The sequence below is a fragment of the Adiantum capillus-veneris genome, chromosome 2 (assembly GCF_014529385.1).
Source record: "Adiantum capillus-veneris isolate H3 chromosome 2, ASM1452938v2, whole genome shotgun sequence".
NCBI lineage: Eukaryota > Viridiplantae > Streptophyta > Polypodiopsida > Polypodiales > Pteridaceae > Adiantum > Adiantum capillus-veneris.
Window position 1 is genome coordinate 98,579,962 of NC_140932.1, and position 22,776 is coordinate 98,602,737.

The 22,776-nt window shown below is 41.4% G+C and overlaps 1 protein-coding gene across 1 annotated transcript in view; it reads right to left on the reverse strand.

Moving 5' to 3' along the window:
* LOC147463267 (putative protein S-acyltransferase 22) overlaps positions 1-15,687 on the reverse strand; it is a 70,783-nt gene extending 55,096 nt beyond the window's left edge. The window contains exons 1-5 of the mRNA XM_086487854.1: positions 14,727-15,687; positions 14,061-14,174; positions 13,377-13,712; positions 13,233-13,301; positions 13,012-13,083 (exon numbers count right to left, since the gene is read on the reverse strand). Coding sequence (XP_086343980.1) covers positions 13,012-13,083; positions 13,233-13,301; positions 13,377-13,712; positions 14,061-14,174; positions 14,727-14,768 — 633 coding nt within the window. The 5' untranslated portion in view covers positions 14,769-15,687. The remainder of the gene's footprint in view (positions 1-13,011; positions 13,084-13,232; positions 13,302-13,376; positions 13,713-14,060; positions 14,175-14,726) is intronic.
* Between the last annotated feature and the right edge of the window lie 7,089 nt (positions 15,688-22,776).

The window sequence follows — 22,776 nt, forward strand, 5'->3', positions numbered from 1 at the left end:
AAGGATAGTTACTCTCAATTCCTAGCCCCAAAAAAGCATCCCCAGCATAGAACTGCCATGGTCAGTAATTCCATACAACTAGCCACTTGTTGCGCTGCATTTTGCGACAGAATTTGCGGACCGCTCTACTCAGGTTTTGATACTTCGTTTTGTTGCTTCCACTGCTACTCCGACGGCTGCATCTTCTGGTGGCACCATCCGCCAATTGCCATATATGCAAGTTTGCCACATCAACAAAGTAAGAAATAAATAATCAGCAAAAAGAGCAACACATCAAACACAAAGTGACCCTGTGGCCAAGGAGATAGAAACATAACTCTCCATAAGATATAAAGGAAGTATATTAGACCTCAAAAGAAAATGCACAAAATGTTGGAGCTTTGAGCTGTCAATTGCAAGACCTCAAGGCCCAACTCAACAAACACAAGCTTCAAGTTGAGGTCTCAGAGGAGACCTTAACTATTCTGAAGACCAGAACTCGACACACAAAGCTGCGGCAGACAAGCTTGCCTCAACTAACATCAGTCAGAAATACAAGGGAAAACTACCGAGGTATATCTTGAACACCTATGTAATATTCAGTTATCTGAGACTGCTGCCAAACTGTCCTTAACTGGTCTCTATTTTCACACTCTCTAGAATATCAAAATGGTCTTCAATAACACACATACTGATTTTAAAAATTTCCACACACTGCAGAAGCTTGAACCTCTTCACTCTTTACATCCTTTTTTAACCTCTTCAATAGATTCAAAACCTGTTGTGTCATTTAAGGTACTCTTACCAAAACACGTTGTTGGACTAAAGAAAACGTAGGACACCTCTATAGCTTTATAGCCCAAGAGCATTAAAAGTTAAAACTTCAACCTTGGCACCAAAAAGTATACCAAAACCACTCTCAGTAAACCCCAACCAAAAGGCATATCTATGCTCCCTTGGGAATTTACAAGCACACGCCCACCCAAAGGACCATGGCACATACAAGCAAAACCCTGTCAAAGCACAAATTTACAGCACACACCAACCAATGTATATGAAGATAAGGGCCTCCCCTTTTACAATCGAGCATCATGAACCCACAATTTCAACATCAACTTCATAATTCATAGATACGTGCCCTCCCAATTTGTCTGCACACATGTTGCGGGAGCGACTCACACACCCATGAAGTGCATGCAAACACTACCTAGATCAACATAATGTCAATCGAGGACACAGATGACACGATAGGCACACGGAGGAAATCTCTTTAGCTTGTCCGGCTGAGACCATCCTACACATACAACACTCTGGCAGGTCAACTAAACCACAATCAAGAACCTCACTGCTCTCAACTACACCACCTAGCCACATACACACATACGGAAGGTAACTCACCTAATCATGTCAAATTCGTACGAAACTTAAGGAACACCATCCCCTCACTAGGATACACCTGTCCCTACGCTTCTACACTCAAAACCCTCACTCTAAACCCGTCTGCGGAAAACGCGTAGGATGACATAGCAGAATTTTGAAAGTGCCTGAAAGTGAAATTTATGAGTACCTATGCGTAGCTTATGTCACCACGATTCTATAGACTACTAGCACACAGAAAACAGACATCGTTTGATACACTTACGGCCACAAATAGCTCGTAGATGCGTCGGCGTGTGCGCTTCGTCTCGCGTAGAATGCTTGGCGTTGTCGCGTAGCTCTCCTCGAGCCTACAACAATGGTACAGTCGGATCTCCAATGTGTTGAGCGAGCCGGGCGTAGCTAGAGGATAAAGCTCACGCTCACTCTCTTTCTCTCTCACACACAGTAGACAGCAACGCTAAAGTTTTGATTATGATTAAAGTCTCCCTTTTACAAAATGAGCTAGGTACTTTATATACTAAGGCTACCTTAGGTTTAACCAAAAATGGGATTGAAAGGGTCAAAGAAGGAGATGATGGGTGTTTCGAAGAATAAATGTAGCACATGTGACATCAAAAGATGTCTCAATAGCTTCCACCTTTCCAAGAAGGGTTGTCGATGTAGAAGTTTCTCCACTTGTATCTCAGTGTGCTCAGTACGTGAGTGTCTTTTGGACCTTCTCCTTCACTTCACCAGACTTAAGTACATAAACTTCGACTCTTTTGCTCACCTATACCAGCATGAGCGACACAACGTAAATATGCTCAACTCTTCCAGCTTGAGCAGTACCTAGAATAGCTAAGACGCTTAAACCACAGAGAATATTACTTCAAGCTTTGGGACTAACACCTCACTCATTTTGTGGCTTAGCTACTCGACTCTGACTTTTATGACTTGTCGGCTGCATGTTGACACTGCTTTGTGACAAGTTCTTCGGCTGTTGTAGTGGCTGCTGAGACATACTTCGTAAAGTTTCATCGTTTTCCCGTACCTTCTTCTCTTTGTAGTGCTCAGGCCTCGCGTCAGTCTTTTCTTCATGTGGATTATGGAACTTTTTTTTTTTCTTAATAATAAACAAAGAAAATCTTAAAACAACTCAACAAAAGAAAAATCATTCAAATAGAAATCTAAATGCTATGTACACTATACACATGTCCCTAGGGGCTCATATATGGATTTTGTCCCCATACTCCTCTGTAACACTACTATGAGGGCATATACTCTAAATTTCGTCAAAAAATTATCACAATAAAACGCAAAAATTCAATGCATCTCACAAAACATTGCCCTCTAATAGTCATAATATTAGGTCCGCATTCAAAATGCCTCCCCCCTTCCTATTTGAAGTCATCCTTTACGACAGGGTATCGCAAAAGGTATGTGTTGTGCTTGGGCAATTAAAAGTTGTGCCTATGCAGGCCTTGTAATGTAGCCCTATTATGCATACACGGTCAATGCATGGAAAAGATTTATGTTGTGCAAGATGTGGGTATAAGCAATTTGCTTATTGGCATTTGTTGGTGAGGCTTCCTATTCTAAGCAATGTAATGGTCTTTGAAGCTCCTGTATCGTTGCTTGATTGAAGCGACTTGCTCTCTTCTAACTGTACTGTAATCGTAGGAAGAATTGTAAGAATTCAAGCGGCGATACACTGACAACAGTTTTGTTGTTCTTCTTTGGGACCCATTTCTTTGCGATTATTGGTTGTTTTGTTGTTGACGCTCGTTTGGGAACCCATACTTGCCCGTGCTTCGTTTGTGTTTGAAGAGACTTCTTTGGGATCCACCTTTTTGTTGTGTGAGTCAACAGTGGTCTTTGCTGCAGCCCTTGTACACTTGGTTGGGGACAGGATTCAGGCTTTGAAAGATGATATTGTGGTTGTTTTGAAATCCAAATGAATTCCTGACTTTTTCGTGCTTGAATCAACTTCGTTGGAGCCCAAACCTGAGTTGTGAAAGCTTGCAATTTTGTGATATTCTTACCCGTTCGTGCACGCTTTCCTTGCTTTTGTTTTGGTGTTGGATCTTGTGATTTGTCATTAGAGATATTTGTCTTCTTGATCCATATCTGTTTTTGGCCGATCTGGCTTTTTGGTATCCAAATTTGTCGAACTTTTTGGCTTTGACTTGTTGTCCTGTTCTTTTGACCTGTCATGGTTATTATTGAAGGGGTTGGTGATAGTGATGGCTTGAGTTGATGATAGGGGATGTCGTAAGATTCATCACTATCGCTACTATCTTAGCAAGGTTGACTTCTTGTACTTTCCCTTGATTTTTTGGCTGGTAGTGGAAAGTTACTGTCTGTTGCTCGTGGGTGGTAGTTTCTTGGAGGACTTTTCTAGCCCATTGATTAGAGTATTGTTAGCTCGTTGCTATGGTCGTATTTCTCCTAGCTGAGTCTTTGCATCCTTATTAGGAGCCATGTATGAGGATGCTTGAGGTGGCTGTGTCGTCACCGAGGACTTTGGAATCCACTTTTGATGCACTTTATTCGTGTAGCAATGACATTGATTCCCGGGTCGTTGATCTGCTTGAAGCTCGAAGTGTTCTACAGAGTCATAGAACTCGTCGTCTTCTTCATCTTTTGATTCTCCACATTTCTTTGTTTGCTCCTTATGTCGAGAGCTTGTTGATGTCTGGTTCTCTTCGTTTTCCTGGATTACACTCACTGCAAAATAAGGAACGACATCATAGCCATTTTCATCACAAAACTTTGTTGTGGGAGCATCCTCCACGGCGCACACGTCTAGAGTAGCCAAGATGTGTTCCCATCCAAAAGGCTCTAACTCTTCTTCAGGAAATGGTTCTGGGATATAGTCCATATCCTCTATAACCCGCTCTAGGATACATTCCTCACGTTTCAAGCTACCACATTGTGAAGCTCCACACATCCACAGTTCTTTAGGCTTACCTAACCAAGCTGGAAGTTCTGATCCTGCTACTGTGGCGGAATCAAACTCCTCAACCGGTGTTCTCGTCACATCCCTATAGCTATGGTCCCTCAAGTTTATCTTTGTTATGGTTTCCATATGTCTCAGGTATATATGGTCATAACCCCAATCTTGGACCATTTTCAATTGTCGCATGAATGGTCTTCCCAGAATGATGTCATAGTTGTTCTTCTTGCCAAAGTCAACAACAGCAAAAGTGTGTTCATATTCAATGCCACAAGAAGTAACAAGTACTTTTTCTAGTAGTCCTAGGGGCTTTTCCTTGCGTCCGTCTGCAAGCTGCAGGGTCATTCGTGTGGATATCAAGGCAGGTTTTCCCCATTTTTTCCAAACCTCTTTGGTTGCAATGGCCACACCAGCTCCACTGTCAAGGATTGCCATGGTTTTTACATTATTGAATTCCACAAGAAGGGTGGTGTTTCCATCTTCTCCCTCATAATACTCGCCTACCTTGTTTAATGGCACTAGCCTAGTATTTAGTTGAGGCATTTCAAGCTCTTTGATGCCTTCCTCGATTTGAGTTATTGGGATTTTTACACCAAATTTCTCTAGAAATTTACCCACATTAGACCACATGTTTGGTCTTATTCTAAGCAACTCGGCTAACATTATTGTACAGGTGACTGGGGTAGATAGAATATCTACTAGCCCCTTTGAATCGATGGCCTTGTTGGGAGACAGTCTCTGTGATGGGACTGCAACCACATCTGACTTGGTCTCATACTCTCCCATGTAGGACGGTAGTGTTCTTAGCGAATGGGGTTGACTATCCATAGATTGTACAGATCCTTTGTCGCCCCAATACGATCGCACGTCTAGATTCATTTGAGATCCAGTCTCAAATTCCTCTATTGGTGGTAGAAACACTCCTCGTCCATCACCAGTCTTGTCTACTCGTCTTCTTAGGTCATCGGCTTCATTGGCCTCTCTGACTTGTTTCCACAATTCGACAAGACCATCTATCTCTTTACAATCCTCAGGTATAGCTTGGTGAAATCCCTCGGAAGAGGTATCCGTGGTATTCAGTACTATCCTTGGTTCTAATGCTGGGTCTTTGAGGTTTGGTCTGAGCTCATGACTAGAATCTGGCTCTTTTAGTTCCTTGTTTGGTGGGATTACTTGTGTAGGCATGACACGGATCACATCCTCAGGTTTTGCAACTGGTGGTTCTAGTAAAGCTTGGGCTGTTTGAATCATTTTCTGGCACATTTCAAACCTTTGCTTTTCTAGTTCCGCATAGGGATATGTCATCCATCTGTGTTCTTGGATTTGGTTGTTTTTTAGCCTCACATCATAGGCTTTCAAGAGGGCATCTAATGTCTCATTAACCTTCTCTGCCAACACAGATCCTCCTGAACTAGCACTTCTTGGTTTCTCATCCGTGGATGGTTCTTCTAGAGGTTTAACCATCTGTGTAAGAAAAGATGCCTCCTTTTCCTCATGTTGTTTTATCTTCTCCTCAGCTTCGGTAAGCTTCTCAGCTAGGGATTTTTGCTCTCGTTCCTTGAGTGCTTTCATCCTGGTCTTTCTAGCTTTCCAACTATTTCGTTTGCTCTTGGTTTTCTGACTAGGTGCGTTTGTCTTTGGTCCATCATCTGTCTTTGGACTCATGTCACTTTCCGTGTTCTTTGTCTCTGGATTCTCATCAGCTTTCTTTTGAGCTTGTGCTCTCGTAACCACTTGAACTGGTACGACATTTTTATTTTCTGAGCTACTAGGTAGCTGAACAATCCCTAGTACATTTGTCGTGATTTTCCTGATTTGGTTTGGGTTTTTCGGGCAATCGGGGATCAAGTGAGTGATGCCACACTCAAGACAATAGGCATTTACTTCCGTGATCTCCGTATGAGGACATTGTTTGACCAAGTGGTTGTCACGACTTTTGTGACAATCTGTCTCTGGTTGAGGAGATTCTTTTAGCATTTCCTCTTGGCTATAAGCAAGCTTTAACCTAGAGAAGCCGCTATTTGCAATGAATCGCAATGTCCTTTTGTCCATTTCATACCTTCTTTCTCTCGATTGAAACCTAGGAGGTGGAGGTTGTACCGGCCTCACCACTCCATGTGTTTCTCTCACATTTTGTTGCTCCGAAGGGTAGTACTCACTTTGGTTGCTATACCACATTGTAGCTGGTATTGGCGTTGGTTTATTTGATGCTTCCACCATTGGCATGTATCTCATGTCTACCGGCATTCTAGCACCTGGCAACGGAGGTTGTTGTCCTAAGACAAGCTGTGGCCTTAAAACTCCTACTGGTCCTGGCGCATTCCCCGTAATGTATCTAGGTGGAGTAGGTGCTTCTGGAACAGGTTGTCCATACCTCTCCATACCATTTTCCATGCTATAATAGCACTCTTCCCTCGTATGGTTCGTCCATTTTCTCTCAATTTCACACCACTTCGGCTCTCCCGAATCAAACCTGGAATCAACCTCTTGACCAAGTCGTCCATAAGCTTTTCTTGATCGATAGGTGCTGTTGGCTCGGCAATGGACTCACTTATCTGTGAAACACTGTGCTGAGAGGATGTGTCATCTCCTTGACTCTTTAAGTCCTTTTCTTTGTATACCTCACAGTTATCCACTAGATAAAGAGCTTCTTTGATCAACTCGTTTAGCGTCATCCTCCTTATCATCTGCAGATCCTTCTGAAGGCCTGCATGTCTCATTCCCTGGATAAAGATCAGCATCAGTCGTGCTTGCGTAGGTAATTCCGCTCTCGGACAGAGCTTAACATATCTCTTGAGCCGTAATGATGCTTTGCGTACTGATTCATCCTCTTTCTGTTTGAATCTATGGATTTGCGAGACCGTGTTGTGAGCAATGCCTTTTGGCGAGAATTCTTCAATAAACTCCTCAAACAGCTCATCTAGGGTCTCAAAATCCCATTTTTCCACCGAGTCAAACCATGCAGCTACATCATCTTCTAGAGTCAATCCAAATCCCGCAAACTGTGTCGCAAAATCTGAAACTTTCTCTGCTCTAATCACTCTTCTAAAAGCCGTTACGTGATCTCTCGGATCTTTATCTCCAGAGTATTTTCTGTTTACCCATTTCTGGACTTGGGATGGTCTAACTCGTCGATTGTCTACAAGTCTAACCAGAGACTCTCCCAATCCTTCTCTCGTTATCACTCTTGAAGAGAATCCTGGTGGCTCTCTTCTTGGAATTCCTATAGGAATTCTCGTGTTTGGTGGAGGCATTTGTGGTCCTTCGTTGACCAAATATCCACCTCTTTCTAGTACAGTCTGTGGATTTGTGCTTTCTACAACTCTGTATTCTCGTCCATACTTGTCGACAACTATAGATCTCCATTGACAGTCGACTCCGTATGTATAGACATATAAGAGCTTGTAATCCGTTATCTCTTCTAGGGATGGATCTGAGCACCTATAAAGATTGACCTCATTGTCGTCATGACCAATCATCCAAACTCTCTCAACAAGATGGATCTTTATCAATTGCAAGTTTGGAAGATCCATTGTGGGAGAATATTCTCTATCGTCGGGATCTCCAAGCTTGTGTAAGCTGCGTTTGAATCTAGGGTAGACATGATTTCTGGGCTTAAGAGCTTTTGTTTGGTTCAAGTAGACTTCCACTATGTTCAAGTGCTTTTGGTTAGGGAAAAGTCGAAACTATATCCAAAACCGCAACCGTTTCGTCACAATTCTCGCAAATTGTCGCTTTAATACACCCCTAACTTGCGGATGTATTTTGAGGCCTCAAACGACGTTTTTTTTTCAAAGTTGACCTAAATGGTTGCCGAAGACATACATTTAGTTCACGTTTTGCTCTAAGATCTGTAGAGTCGTTCTCAGTCTACGTTTTGATATAAAAACTTTTCCAATCCGATACCGTTTGTGAAAGTTATGGCCAAAATAGTGAAATGCAATTTAGACTGGTCAAAATGAGTCCAAATTCAATTTTAAAAGAAGATTTGGGATCTCTGTGACACTGTGAACACTCCTGTATGGTCAAAAGTACAGTTGGACCCTAAAACTGGACTAAAGCGTAGGATGTCTATATGCTCAGAATTTAACAAAATTTGGTCCAAAGACTCCCCTTAAGTCCAGCAACACAATGGTATGCTCAGAATTTCATTTCGACCTAAAAATGGCCTTGAGACATCCTACGCGTAGGATGCTTTTTTGCTCAGAATGACTTGAAATTTTCACCCCAGCTTCTCCTTGATGTGTTGATCACAGTGGTGTGCTCATAGGTTGGTTTGGAGTCCTAAATCAAGCTGGAGACATCCTACACGTAGGATGTCTAACTGCTCAGATTTTGTCCAAACTTGATTCCAAGATTCTCCTAGTGCTCAGCAATCCAATGGTGTGCTTAAAATTGAATTTGGATGCCAATAGGTCAAGATTTAGGCTGCAAGAGCTTCTAGTGCACTCCAAGAGTAGGATGTCTGACAATTCTTGTCTTTGCTTGGTAAATAGGCTAAACAAGGTCCAAATTCACTTTTGAAAAAAAGTTCTGGAATCCTTGAGACACTTAGAACCTCCCTATATGGCCAAAGTAGAATTTTGACCACTTTATGACCCTGGAGACATCCTATGCGTAGGATGTCTTTTTGCTCTGTTTCAGCTCAAACTTGCACTGTAGCTTCCCCTTGATGTGCTAAACTCACAGCTATTTTTACTTTTTGATTCTGACACCTATAGGTTGGTCAAATGATCAAGAATCTGTTCCAAAGCCTGATGTCCGTTCTGATGAATTCACTAGTCAAATCAACTCCAAATTGAACCAAAATTGACTAGGAGGCTTGCCTAAGGCTATACAACACCCTGCTATATCCACAGTTTGAATTTGGCCTCTAAATCATACCTTAGACATCCTACGCGAGACATCCTACGCGTAGGATGTCTAACTGCTTATAATTGCCCCAAACTTGAGCCACAAACTCTCCTTAAAGTGCCGATCACTGTGGTATGCTCAGAGGTTGATTTGAAGTACTAAATCATGGTGAAGACATCCTACTAAGTGCTTAGAATTGCCCCAAACTTGAGCCACAGCTTCCCCTTGATGTCAGCAACCCAATGCTATGCTTAGATTTTAATTTGAATGTCAAAAGACCCCAAAACTAGCTATTCTTGCCTTTTTCAGTCAAAAATGCTGCAGTCTGTTCAATCTTCCTTCCACTGACCCAAATGAAATGAAATTTATCACATGCACTCAAAACATCATGTATAACATGCACATGAAGTCACCCTATGGTTTGGTCTCAAAAATTATGCCTTGGGCACAATTTGGGTAGGATGTCTGGCAATTTTCGTCTTTTGGTCTTATCCTGTCAAGATATGGTCAAGTTCCCCTTTCCAAGTGAAAATAGGGTAAAACCTACCTTCTGAACACACTCGTCAACTGAGAATTTCAAAATTTCCACCAGATCACCCTGTAAACATCCTATGCGTAGGATGTCTTTTTTCTCATAATGGACTTCTGTTTCTACCCAAGGTGCTTCTTGATGCATATAACAAGAATATGTGATCACAACAAATTTTGGATGTCAAAATTGCTCAGAATCACCACTTTCGGGAAAATATTTCTCTGAAAGAGTAACATCCCCTTAACTCTCAGTCTATATGTCCAAATGACATGAGCTCACCACTTTCGGGAAAATATTTCTCTGAAAGAGTAACATCCCCTTAACTCTCAGTCTATATGTCCAAATGGTGTGTGTCCAACACAACATGCAGAATATGGGTATGATGTCAAAACTTGATTTTTGCTTCTAGAATTACTCTCTAGACATCCTACGCGTAGGATGTCTACTGATGAAATTTTTGGCAGAATTCATCCACAGGCATCCCCAAGTCTTAAACACTACTTTTCAAGCATTCCTACCAGTTTTATGCAAAATTGTGCTAAGAATCTTAAGTTTCTTGTTTTCGCGTTTTTGACACGCCGTCTTTGGTCTTTTGGGTGTTAAGAGTTGGTCAAAACTCTAGTTTCAATGTATACTTAGGGTAAACCCCCCCTTCTGAACACACTGGTGCAGTCAGAATTTTCAAATTTGGTCTCCAGAACCCCCTTGAGACATCCTCCGCGTAGGATGTCTATGTTTACAGAATTGCAGGTTTTCTTCATAGAACCCTTGCAAATGCTCTTTTATATGCACACCATCAGTCAGTCATACAAAAATATCCACAAAAGCTTGTTTAATGCATTTTTACCCTCAAAAGCACACTTTTCCGAGATTTCCAATGCAATCAAGCACTTAAGCAAATAATTCAGTGATGAATAGCTCTAGATCAGAATCGGATCACTTACCTAAAGCTACTCCTACAAATCATATGGGGTTTTGCATCTATGAGTAGAAAAACGCTTCACTGCCACACACGAACTAGTAAACGCTTTTATCACCTACAAATCACTCGACCACCAACAACTATTCTAATCCATAAATCCTAACTAAACCTATCTAGTCGCAGACCCTCGGCAAGACACACGCTTCCTGGCTATCCACTTGATCACAAAATATCCTCTTCCGGATCCACTTAAGAAAAACGCTTTCTTTAGCCGAAACTAAATCAAGCAACCATCACACGAGTGTTAGTAGGAAACCTACTTAGGTCTTTGTGTCCCCGGCAGTGGCGCCAATGTTGCGGGAACGACTCACGCACCCATGAAGTGCATGCAAACACTACCTAGATTAACATAATGTCAATCGAGGACACAGATGACACGATAGGCACACGGAGGAAATCTCTTTAGCTTGTTAGGCTGAGACCATCCTACACATATAACACTCTGGAAGGCCAACTAAACCACAATCAAGAACCTCACTGCTCTCAACTACACCACCTAGCCACATACACACATATGGAAGGTAACTCACCTAATCATGTCAGATTCGTACGAAACTTAAGGAACACCATCCCCTCACTAGGATACACCTCTCCCTACGCTTCTACACTCAAAACCCTCACTCTAAACCCGTCTGCGGAAAACGCGTAGGATGACAGAGCAGAATTTTGAAAGTGCCCGAAACTGAAATTTATGAGTACCTATGCGTAGCTTATGTCGCCACAATTCTATAGACTACTAGCACACAGAAAACAGACATCGTTTGATACACTTACGGCCACAAATAGCTCGTAGATGCGTCGGCGTGTGCGCTTCGTCTCGCGTGGAATGCTTGGCGTTGTCGCGTAGCTCTCCTCAAGCCTACAACAATGGTACAATCGGATCTCCAATGTGTTGAGCGAGCCGGGCGTAGCTAGAGGATAAAGCTCACGCTCACTCTCTTTCTCTCCCACACACAGTAGACAGCAACGCTAAAGTTTTGATTATGATTAAAGTCTCCCTTTTACAAAATGACCTAGGTACCTTATATACTAAGGCTACCTTAGGTTTAACCAAAAATGGGATTGAAAGGGTCAAATGGCTTTGTATTTACAATCTGGAAGTGCCATTGCACCCCAGCTTCTGAAACTAGAATAACTACTCATTACAAATGACGTTTATAGCCATAATCCGTAGCATTTCATAACTCGCAAAAGATAAGATTTTGGTACGAAACTTGAGTTATGTTGTGTTGTTGACCCAGCGGTCAACAATACAATTTGCCACTAGACTGCCATACCATAACCCTGCAGAGAACTAGTCGTAACTTGAAAAGCATAACTCCAATTGGAGCACTTTAAAGCTTGAAAGATAATTGGAGAGAAAGTTGAAGATTATCATATTGATTCCACACGCCGCTATGTGTAAAATTGACGCGAACAGAGAGCTGTGCCGATACGATTACACGTAGAGAAGGCAAGGCGAGGGCAAAATACTATATCCAAAAGCATCAAGGAAGCACAAGGAGCTAAAACTTGCAAATTTCTGAACTTTGGTTGAACATTTTTAAGTTTTTACATGAGTGTTAGTTATATACGAGCCTCACTTCAAAAAACTCACTAACGAGCACATGCAGTAACCCGAGAGTTAGCGCTACCCTAGCAACTTGCCCTGCATGTACATGTGCTTACTAAAGCAAGCTAAAAAGCCCATAGAAAGAAAACCCACACACCCTTTTGACATTGGACGTCATGTCCATATGTACAAATTTACAAAAAACGGGGTGTCGAAAATGTGTCCAACACCGTAAAGTTAAATCAACTTCACTTTCTTGCCTTCAATAATCATACCAGAAAGCTTGCTATAAATATTCTTCCCAATATCCTTTTGGCAACCCAGTTCCATCTGATATTGACCGTGGTCAACTCTAGTTAACTTCGTCCCTTTAAAATATTAATGAGTTCCATTTTCTCATTTAAATTCGCTACAAACACTGCAGTCAATATACTTAAGGCTGCCAGCTGAATACTTTAGCCTGAATCATCTTTGTAAGCCTCCTCTTTACAAACCACTAGTAGATTCCATTCAACTTCAGAGGGAAAGACATTGTGAACAGTCCCATCTCAACCTAAACATGACACATGTGAAAATTAGGTGTTTGAACCTCACCTTCAGAAGGGAGAGAAAATGTCAGTATGTTCATCTTAACCTAAACATGACACAGTATAAAGTAAATGCTCCCAATCCACCAGCCAGAAGAGAAATCTAAAATGCTTACTTCAAGCAATTGAAAAACCCTGTATATATATTTGCATAAAAAGGGGATAAAGGTAAAACATTGAAAAAAATAGGGTAAGGTAAAAATTGAATACCATGGCTATTCCAGAGACCATCAGTGCTACAAAATCCTTATAATTTTTTCGACCCACGCAGTTGTTCAGCCACTGTAAATATGTATGTTCACCAAAAAAAACTCACTTAAATCTAGCCAGGCACATCTTTGGAACTCATGCAAGTAAAATTTCCAACTTAGGTTTCAACATCTTCAACACAGCACAAACAATGATAGAAAGCTAAGGGAGAAGAAACTTACTCGGCAATGATGATCAAAGCCATCTACACATTTGTCACAGACTCGGCAATGCTTACTGTTCATGGAGATCTGCCACACATTAATATGCACTATAAAACTATGTGCAAGGACCCTTGCTTCTTATGGCAGGAACTGATTTCTTACCTCAACTTTACACAAGCTGCAGTAGAGCATCTCAGCTTCATTTGAAGGCACTTTTACGTTGGATTTGCAACATAAATTGCCAATCGAGGCAAACAACATTCTTGACCAACAAGGACTGGATTGTTCAGTTGGGGCTCCCTGAAAATCTGATGTCCTATCGACTCTAGGTCCTGTACACGTTTCAAGATCCTTTCCCTCTGCCCTGGATGACACCCTTGAGGAGGCAGCTTTACTTCTTGAGCATGTTGGGGAGTTGCACGTTTTAAAATGTCGCAAACCTTCATCTGCTGGATCAACTGCTACGCACCATACATACAAGGCAAAGACAACCAGTACCTGTATCCATTTGTACAGAAGCAATTAATGTTCCGCTAAATGCAGCTTTTTCTGAACTTCAATTAAGGTAAGTGTTCATGTTTCTACACTGTTAGCTCTTCAGTACCTTACTGCTGGTAATTGTTAGTTAATTAATGCCGCATACATGGCTTGTGTTAGCTCGAAAAGACAAATCATTACAAAACATCATGAAGCATGCCTACTCTGTGCTGTAGGCAAACGGAAATAATCAGATTCTAGTATTTACTCATGGATAAGGCTGCATATAAAGGGTGCTTCAAAGCAGAGATATTGTCAGATATAAAGTCACTCTTTCAAAATCACTAGGTAGAAGAGATGCACAAATACCGTGGGAGAGTACAATACAATAACCGCAACTTCCAGTAACTTGGATCCAACAAATGGCGCAAAGAATACGTAGAAGGAGAATACCAGAGCAAAGAAAATGGCAATGGCAACAATCTGCAGGGCAATGAACTGAGAATTGTTAGGCCACTGTGATAGCACAAGAAAATTCTGTTACAGCATGCTCAACCTAACATAGACCCGCATATTCACATCCTGATTTTGCGCGTGTGTTTGTGTTGTGTTGTGTTGTGTGTGTTTGTGTTGTGTGTGTGTGTGTGTGTGTGTGTGTGTGTGTGTGTGTGTGTGTGTGTGTGTGTGTGTGTGCGCGCACTTGATGTTGGGGATATATCCCCTGATATCCTTCAGCTATCCTATGTTTGCTTCTAGCCGCCGGAACACTTCTGTGTTCTTTCCTTTTGTATCTTTCTTTCTGATGGGTTTTCCTCCCTCTGAGGTTTCCCATTAGTAAATAAATCAAATCAGATCTACAAAAAAGTGTGTGTGTGTGTGTGTGTGTGTGTGTGTGCGCGCGTGCGCGTGCAGGCAGGCAATGTGCATGCCTGCACGTCTACACGCATCACATGCGTGCATATTATGTGGTCACCTCTTTCACCACTAGAAGCTAAGGGAAAGTTTACAAAGATTGTAGAGCAGTGCTAGGTGTACCTGAAGAGGATGGTAAGGTAGCTGCCATCCATGACGCCTCATTGTACCCTGGATGGTCTTGCGAGCCAACAAGCTTCGGAATGTAGCAGAGACTGTAAGAATTGATGTCAGATGCTTTAGCTTCAGAAGGTAATAAGAGAATTTTGTACACGGATTGGGTGCCGAACAAGCTGATAGGAACTGCAAGTGTAGGCTTCCAATTGATGGATACACAAAGCCAAGGACTAAATGCGCTCAAGTTGAAGGCAATGCACTCACTTTGAGTGTCAAGACCATAAGGAAAAGGCTGATACCCTCAGCTTATGATGGGCAAACCTCACCAATTGCGGACTGCTTCGTCCCCATTGTGCGATGCTTATAGCCCGCTGCTTCGAGCTCACGACGGAAAATATAGTTCTATTGCGATATCCCGTTTTCGCAGGCAGCTTGGGAGCTGATTCGTTTACTGCCCTCTTTCCACGCGCCAGGAAAATTGGGAGTTTTCGGATTTCGATTCTTCTGTTCTAAATACAAATCATAGGCTTTTGCAAACTTGCATTCAAGTTCGAAGCTAGGGCCCACATAATTCATGTTGGCGTAGATCCCGCAGCTTCAGCTGCTCGCCTCGTAAGCTACTGAAAGCCTGCAAATTCTCTTCACAAGCTCGTTGGTTTTGAGCTCACACTAAAATGCATGCAGGAGCGAAGGAAACCATTCAGCTCATAGGACGCAGGCGTGTTGAGAAGAGCGTAAAGAGAAGGGAGAACGACAGCAACGTCTGGGGCCGGTATGGTGGGCGAAGGTGATTGTGGGAGGGAGAGCGAGCACCTGTAATGTGTAATGCGAGGTGACGAGAGATACACAGCCGCGGATGATGCAAGATTAGAGCAATGGCGATGGTGAAACGGGTAAAAAGCTGTGTGTCTGGATGGTTATCTTTCGTAGAGAAGGAAGAAGAAGACGGCTGTTTGTCCATTTCATTTTCACTCTTTTATTATTCTCTGTTTACCATCAAATTTGTTGGGTGTTTAAGACTCTTGTCACGAGGATCCAAGGGGGGAGAATGGTGTCCACAAACTGCAGGACACAAACACCAACTACGAGTGCATTCGCATGGGCCATGGTTGATACGAAGAATTCAACAAAGACCAAGGATTTCCCACTCTGCCAAATCTCTCTCTCTCTCTCTCTCTCTCTCTCTCTCTCTCTCTCAAGCGGTAGATGTTGAGTCCACGTGGTGAGTCTCTCTCTGTGCAATCGCTCACACTCTCACTGGCAGTGTTCGCAGTAGAGTTGGGCTAGGGTATTGAGGATCGGGGTAGCAATGCCGCATGCGGATGCCCTCTTAACCCATGGACGTTGCCTCATAACCTAAGACCATATTCATATGAGGTGGCAGAAGAGACTCCTATCCACAGTGACACTACTCCATTCAGCCAAAAAGAGAAGCCACACTTGGGACCTACAAACAAAAACTTGGTCGATATACCACTTCCCCCCCCCTCCCCCCCTTGGTAATCAGTAACTATCAGGCACTTGCTAGCATGAAACAGTGGCAATGTGGTTGACCTCTTATCATATGGCTAGCTGATGCGCTATCTCTCATTGGATGACATTGGCCCACACAATTTTTGAGAGATTCCTACTTCGCCTCTTGTGAACAAGAGGCACAAAGGTAGATGACATATGGGATTGCTACCGTTGAGTTCATATGAACCTAGCCTAAGCAAATGTTGCTGACCTAAGTGGTACTCGGCCATTTTTTACAGAGTTACAATTGCTCTCTCTCTCTCTCTCTCTCTCTCTCTCTCTCTCTCTCTCTCTCTCTCTCTCTCTCTCTCTCAGGATCAAAAGCGCCCTACCTTCTTACTCCTCTCCTTCTCTCATCATCTCCTCAAAGGAGGAAGGCCGGAAGGAAGGCAAGCACAAGCAATGAGGAAGGTGAGGAGAAGGCAAGCATATGCGAGGAGGAAGGGGGTGGGGGCAGCATGGAAGCAAGCACATGCCATATAGCAAGAATCTTTGAGTTACTGACTTTTTTAAAATCATGTTAGTGGGTACCCCAATCCATCTAAATTTCTCATCATCTCAGTTGAAGCTAAGCACAAAATAAATAATTCTCATCATCTGGGTGGACTATACTATAACTCAATTGCACTTCATTAAGTACTCAAGACACTGATGAAAGTTCACCAAAATAATGACAACAAATGTGATTTCATTAACTCACAATCGAATGCAATGCTCACTTATAAAGTCTATAAAGATAGGAGTCTTTTATTGGGAAATTGAGGTAGCTAGGGTTTCCACTAATTGGGGGATGTTGTCCATAGAATCAGGGAATCAACATGTTGAAATGACAATGGAATCGACGACTTATACAACTGACTATTGGTAGGTACAAGAGGTACAACTCCAAGTGGCAAAGGGTATACAGTTATGGGGTGGTTACACATGACTCGTATACATGGACAATCTAGAGAATATAAATGGGAAGGAACAAAGAGTTCTCACTCCAAAAAAAACTCCCTTCTAACTCTTTGTGATTGATAAAGGATAATCAAGATGAAATCATGACAATGGACCTTGCAACAACAACATGTCTTCCATAGATGCTACAAGAGGCCTCCCCTCAAAGTAAAGGCTAGCATTCAAATTGACTAGAAGCAAAGACGTTACTACTTTGTAGAATAGTGAGCCTCTAATCATTGCATTTAACCAACATTTGATTTCACAGAGCATGAAAGCCTACTCTTTGACCTCCCACTCACACAAACTGTCACCAAATTTAACTTCTTGCAAGTCTAAGTTACTCTAAAATAATAAAAAGTCATTTTTATCACTTGAAGCTAACTAATAGTGATCAAATGAAAAGAGGCTAGACAAGTAACTTTCTCTCTCTAGTCTAAATAGAGAAAAGTTCGTATGTTAACATAAAATGGGCTACACAATAAGCAAGAATGGCAACACTAGAGCCCTACAACATTCACAAGCGGCCAAGGTTTGGTTTAAGGGTTCTCATGGAGTTTGTTGTGAACAAAATGACTTAAAAATGAGCCTAAGGTGGCATTTTTAATCTCCAATCAGAAGCCTCTTATGAATGGGGGAATGGGCATAAAGGTGTCAAAAGCTTAGGAAATATCAATTATGATGTGGGAAATTATATAAGAAACCCGGAATAATTTGGTGGGTAATTCCAAAGTCGAACAAACAAGTCCCAAGACCCAAATTTTTGCTCTATATGAAAGCGACGCTATCCATGGTTGGGGTAGGCCATATTGGGGAAGTGGGCTTTACCCGCAACCTTGCATTGAGTAGCCTCCTGCACACAAAATGAAAGAACCGCTTGAAAATTCATTAGTAGACCCTCTTGAGTGGAAATATAAGGACTGCTAGTAGCAATAGGATTTGACGCCTACAAGGAGTATCAATAGCAATAGGATTTGATGCCTATAAGGCATTTTCCATCGTATGAAGGTCAAACTTATCAAGAGTTTGTCATTAGAAGGCCTTGTTCAAAAGCACCCTTCTATAGGAAAGGGGGAAATTATAGGATATTTTCTAGTGGGAGGGGATTAAGATTCCATAGACATGCTATAGCATTGAAAACATGAAAGTAGTATATTGTTAAATAAGAGTCTCTTATAGTACTTCATGTACTTCCAAAATGCTAGTTTTTAAAGAAATTCCACTAACCAACTTGATAGTTTGCAAGAGAGAGTAGACAGAGGCCAATAAAGAGTGGATTATAGGGTCTCAAGTTTCCAGGTTATAGACAGAGGGCTCTAGAATTAGGTTGTTAAATTCACATAGAGGTCCTAAGAACTTAAGGGATAGGGTTGGATTGTACAAATGAGATCCTCCACTATAGACCTTCTCTAGTAGTGCCTTGATACTAAATACCCTTCAGGTTTGAAGCCATTGATGCATGGTTCCTTTCTATCTCTTCCTCCTACATCATCCATTAAGCCTTCTTTAGTAAAATCCTCTGAGAAACAATCTTACATATTCCTCTTGGGGACTATGCTGGAGAGTTTTAATGCCCTTCTATAAGCTTAAAATGAATCTCATAATAGTATATTCAATCCATGCTTGCCTGATCCTTCCTTCATAGGGAATCTTTTAGTTGATTATTCAACCACCCTAATTATTTTCTAGCTCTACCATTTGTGGTTGTGCATAATATGAAAATAGTGATTGTGGCATGTGGGTTTGTTGAAGCTTTCTTCCTTTGAGAAGACATAGTAGCAGTCGTCCTTGCTAGTTTGGCCTCAAAAACTTCATGAACATTGTATATTTGTTTCCCAAACGGGCTATGTTCCTTTGCAAAAATACTTGACATAATAGAGATGCTTTGGCACAATTCCATAAAGGTAATTCTAACCCTTTGCATTCTCCTAGAAAGAAAAGAAAATGTGAGGTGTTGTCCCTACAATGTTATAACATCTAGAGCACCGCCAATTTCCTTTCCCAAATATCATGGTTTTGAAGCAAGTCCACATTGCTTGATGAAGGATTAGCCACATTAGACTATAATGCTTGATGGGGGCGAGAGAAACCCACATAGTCTTAAACCCTTAATGCCCATGCGATGTATTCCAATTCAACTTCCACCTTTTCTTTAGTTTTACATACAATTCTTTTGCAAGGCACTCAAGCTTATCATAGGCAAGTGGAACTAGTGAGCATGTGTCAATCATCCCATGCAAGAGGGAGTAGACAAGGTTGGATATCTCCAAAGTAGACAAAAAGGCTTCATCAATGAAAACATCTAACCACTTTCTGATTTCAGCTTTGTGACGTTTGTGTCAATGAATACGTGTGGTTCTATTAGAGGGAAAAAGCTACCAAACCAGATAGAGTCAGTCATGAGAAAATGCAGGTTAGTTAGGTGTTCTCCATTGAATTGGGATTTCTTTTTTATCTCCATCCAAGAGTTCCAAATCTGCACCTCAAAGTGGATTCACTTGGTTTGAGCCATTATCTCTCAAGTCAATTCTTTCCATGCGCAATTGCTTAGTGAAAAAGAGGTAATGTTCATCTTTACAAGAAGAGACCAAAAGCCATCAAAAGTTATGGATCTAAAGATCCATTTGGGTGCCATCTTTTTAGCAAGCATCTCTATTTCCAATAAACCCAATCCACCATTGCATTTAGGAAGAGTACAAAATTGGAAGCCACTTTAGGGATCTTGTTGCCATCTTCTCCACTTTCCTAAAAAAATCTCATAGTAAGAAAGTGTAGCTACTGCAGTTGATGCGTTAAGGGCTTCCAATAAGCAAGCGAGGAGACAATTGAAGGCACGATGTAATGGCTAAGAAAAAAGATCTCGAAAGTTAGTGAGGGTGGTTAGGCTTGCCAATAGAATATGTTTTTCCTAAATCTGTCCAAAATCCAACTCCATCTGTGAGACAAAGACACATTGTTGAACCCCATTTAGGTTTCCAACAACTTGAATATTTCTTTTTCATTGATTATCTGATAGTTAGCATCATATACCATAATAGAAACTCTCTAAGTGCTTGACATGATGTCTGTTTTAGTACAATTTCTTTGTGAGCCCCTAGCCAAGAAAAAGAAAATCAACATTATCAGAGTCATTGGCTAGTAGAGCATTTGTATCATCACCAAATTGTTGGAGACATAAATCAAGATATAATTCAGGGATGGGTATTTCTTTGATTTCATGTTTGCATGGAGTCTCTCTTACTAGCTAGCCAAGGGAATTTGATCTGTTTGCAAATAATAAGGGCATCCTTGCTTTACAGATGTTCTCAAATGAAATCAATTGTTGGCGAGCTCATCGTGAGTGAAACCCTTGTTGTAGCATTGTCAAACAATACATGAAACATATCTGATAAAGTTATTGCCAAAACCTGTATCATGAAGTGACTAAAAAATAAAATCCCACTCAAATTTATGATATGATTTGTCAAAGTCAATCTTGAAAAAGAGAAAGTCATGGTGGGTGTTCTTTACATGGTCCATCCCTTACCAAAGGGTTATTATAGCATCCAAGTTGTATCTCCCCTATATGTTCCTTAAGGAGAAACCTATCCATAAAAGGACTTAATCGCCTAACCAAAACATGGGGAAATATTTTATCTGTAGATGTCAAACAAGAGATTGGTCTCCAACTGCCTAGGTCCTCCATACTCCCCTTTTTGTGTATCAATTTGATGGCCATAAGGTTTACATTGGTGGATACTCGATGGATTAGGTTCTTGTGCTCACAACATCTTTATGAACCCTAAGAACGTAAGGGGTGAGAAAATCTCCCAAGGTAGTAAAAAACTCATTGGGGATCATGCCATCCTCACTAGGTCGTTTGCCTTTCTTGAGATTACTAATAGTCTCCCCGACCTCCTCTATAGAGATGGATTGATCTAAAAGCAAGGCAATCAAGGCCTCCCTTATTAGAGAAATTTTAGCTCTCATAGCATTGGTGTCCTCATCCCCCCCCCCCCCCTTTTTTTTTTTTTTTTGGGGAGGGGGGGGGGGGAGGACATAGAGAATATTAGTAAAGTACTTGATCAGACATTTGATGTTTAGATCATGGTCAATGCACATAGAGCCATCATTGACCTTTAGAAAAGGAGTAAAGTCCTTTGGTTTTTCCTTTTTATTAGATCAAACATTTGTTTATTGGGTTGATAAATTATTCCACCCCACAATTCAGGGCACTCTAAGCCTCAAGAAGCTCTTTATTTCTTAGGCCAATTCTCAAACTACTACACACGGATGCTATGGTAGCATTCATAATTTTAAAAATATATACTTAGTGTGATAATAGCAACAGATGACAAGGTAAAATCTAGATATGATGCGATGAGAGAGCGATGACACACACACACACACACACACACACACACACACACACACACACACACACACACACACACACACACAGGGGGGGGGGGGGGGGGACGACAGAGATAGTGGGTGCCATACCAAAACCAAACTAGAAACACTGGTGGCAAGCCACTATTAGGATGGTATGGTAATTGATGTTGCCTAAACCAGTAGAGCTACACCAATGGAAGTGCTGCCTAAATTGGAAATATGAACTAATATTGCCTAAATCAAGGAATTTGCATTTAGTTGTGTGCTACCTAAATCAGAGAAAATGCATTAATGCTGCCTAGATTAGCGAATCTGCATTTAATTTTATGTTGCTTAAATCGGTGAGACTACACTACTGCTGCTTAAATCAATGGATCTGCACTTAAAGGAGATGCACTCCCTAAATCGGCCGATCTATGTCTCTAGGTGTGTGGTATGCAAAGTATCAAGTGATGGTAGTGTGGACGTAGTGATGCTTTAGAGATCTATTGATACTCTTCTAGGGAATGATTTTTATATTTTACCATTTATATCTTCTATACTAATTTCTTGTGTGGGTAGTGGTGAGGTCATGATCTAGAATTATTTCAAGAGTCAGAATTTCTTCGTCATCCTCGATCAAGGGGGGTGACTGTGGAAGGGGTATCAAAAATAGGTCCCTTATGTGGTCTTAGTAAATTGGCATGAAAGGAGTTTTGTATTTTCCAACATCAGGGAATGCCCAAGTAGAACGCGTTGTCATTGATCTTTTCAAGGATTTTGAATGGGCCATAGAATCTAGGGCGGCCAATTTACTTTGGGATATTTTTCTACATTTTTCAATCATTATTTTTTTTCGTTTAAGTCAGACAAGGTCATTTTCTTTAGAAGGTGTAGGTCTTATTTTCTTGTTAACTTGTGATGTGTATCTTTGTTGTGCTCTTTTAATGCAGTCGGTGCCTTCTTGTAATGTTTGTCTAGTCTCTTGCTAAAATGTCACCTACTGGGATGTCAGTGCTGATAGTAGATATAGGGACATGTAGTTTCTTACCAAAGACAATTTCAAAGGGTGCTTGGCTACTATAGGCATATTGAAGCATCAAGAGATTTTGGTCCCATTTGTGGTATTTTCAGTCGTGTATGATCTAAGAAGGTCCATGACGGTGTTGTTTGTTGCTTCTATTTGGCCATTACTTTCAGGGTGAAAGGCATACGTGAAGTCTATTGTAGATCCTAGATTTTTGGCCAG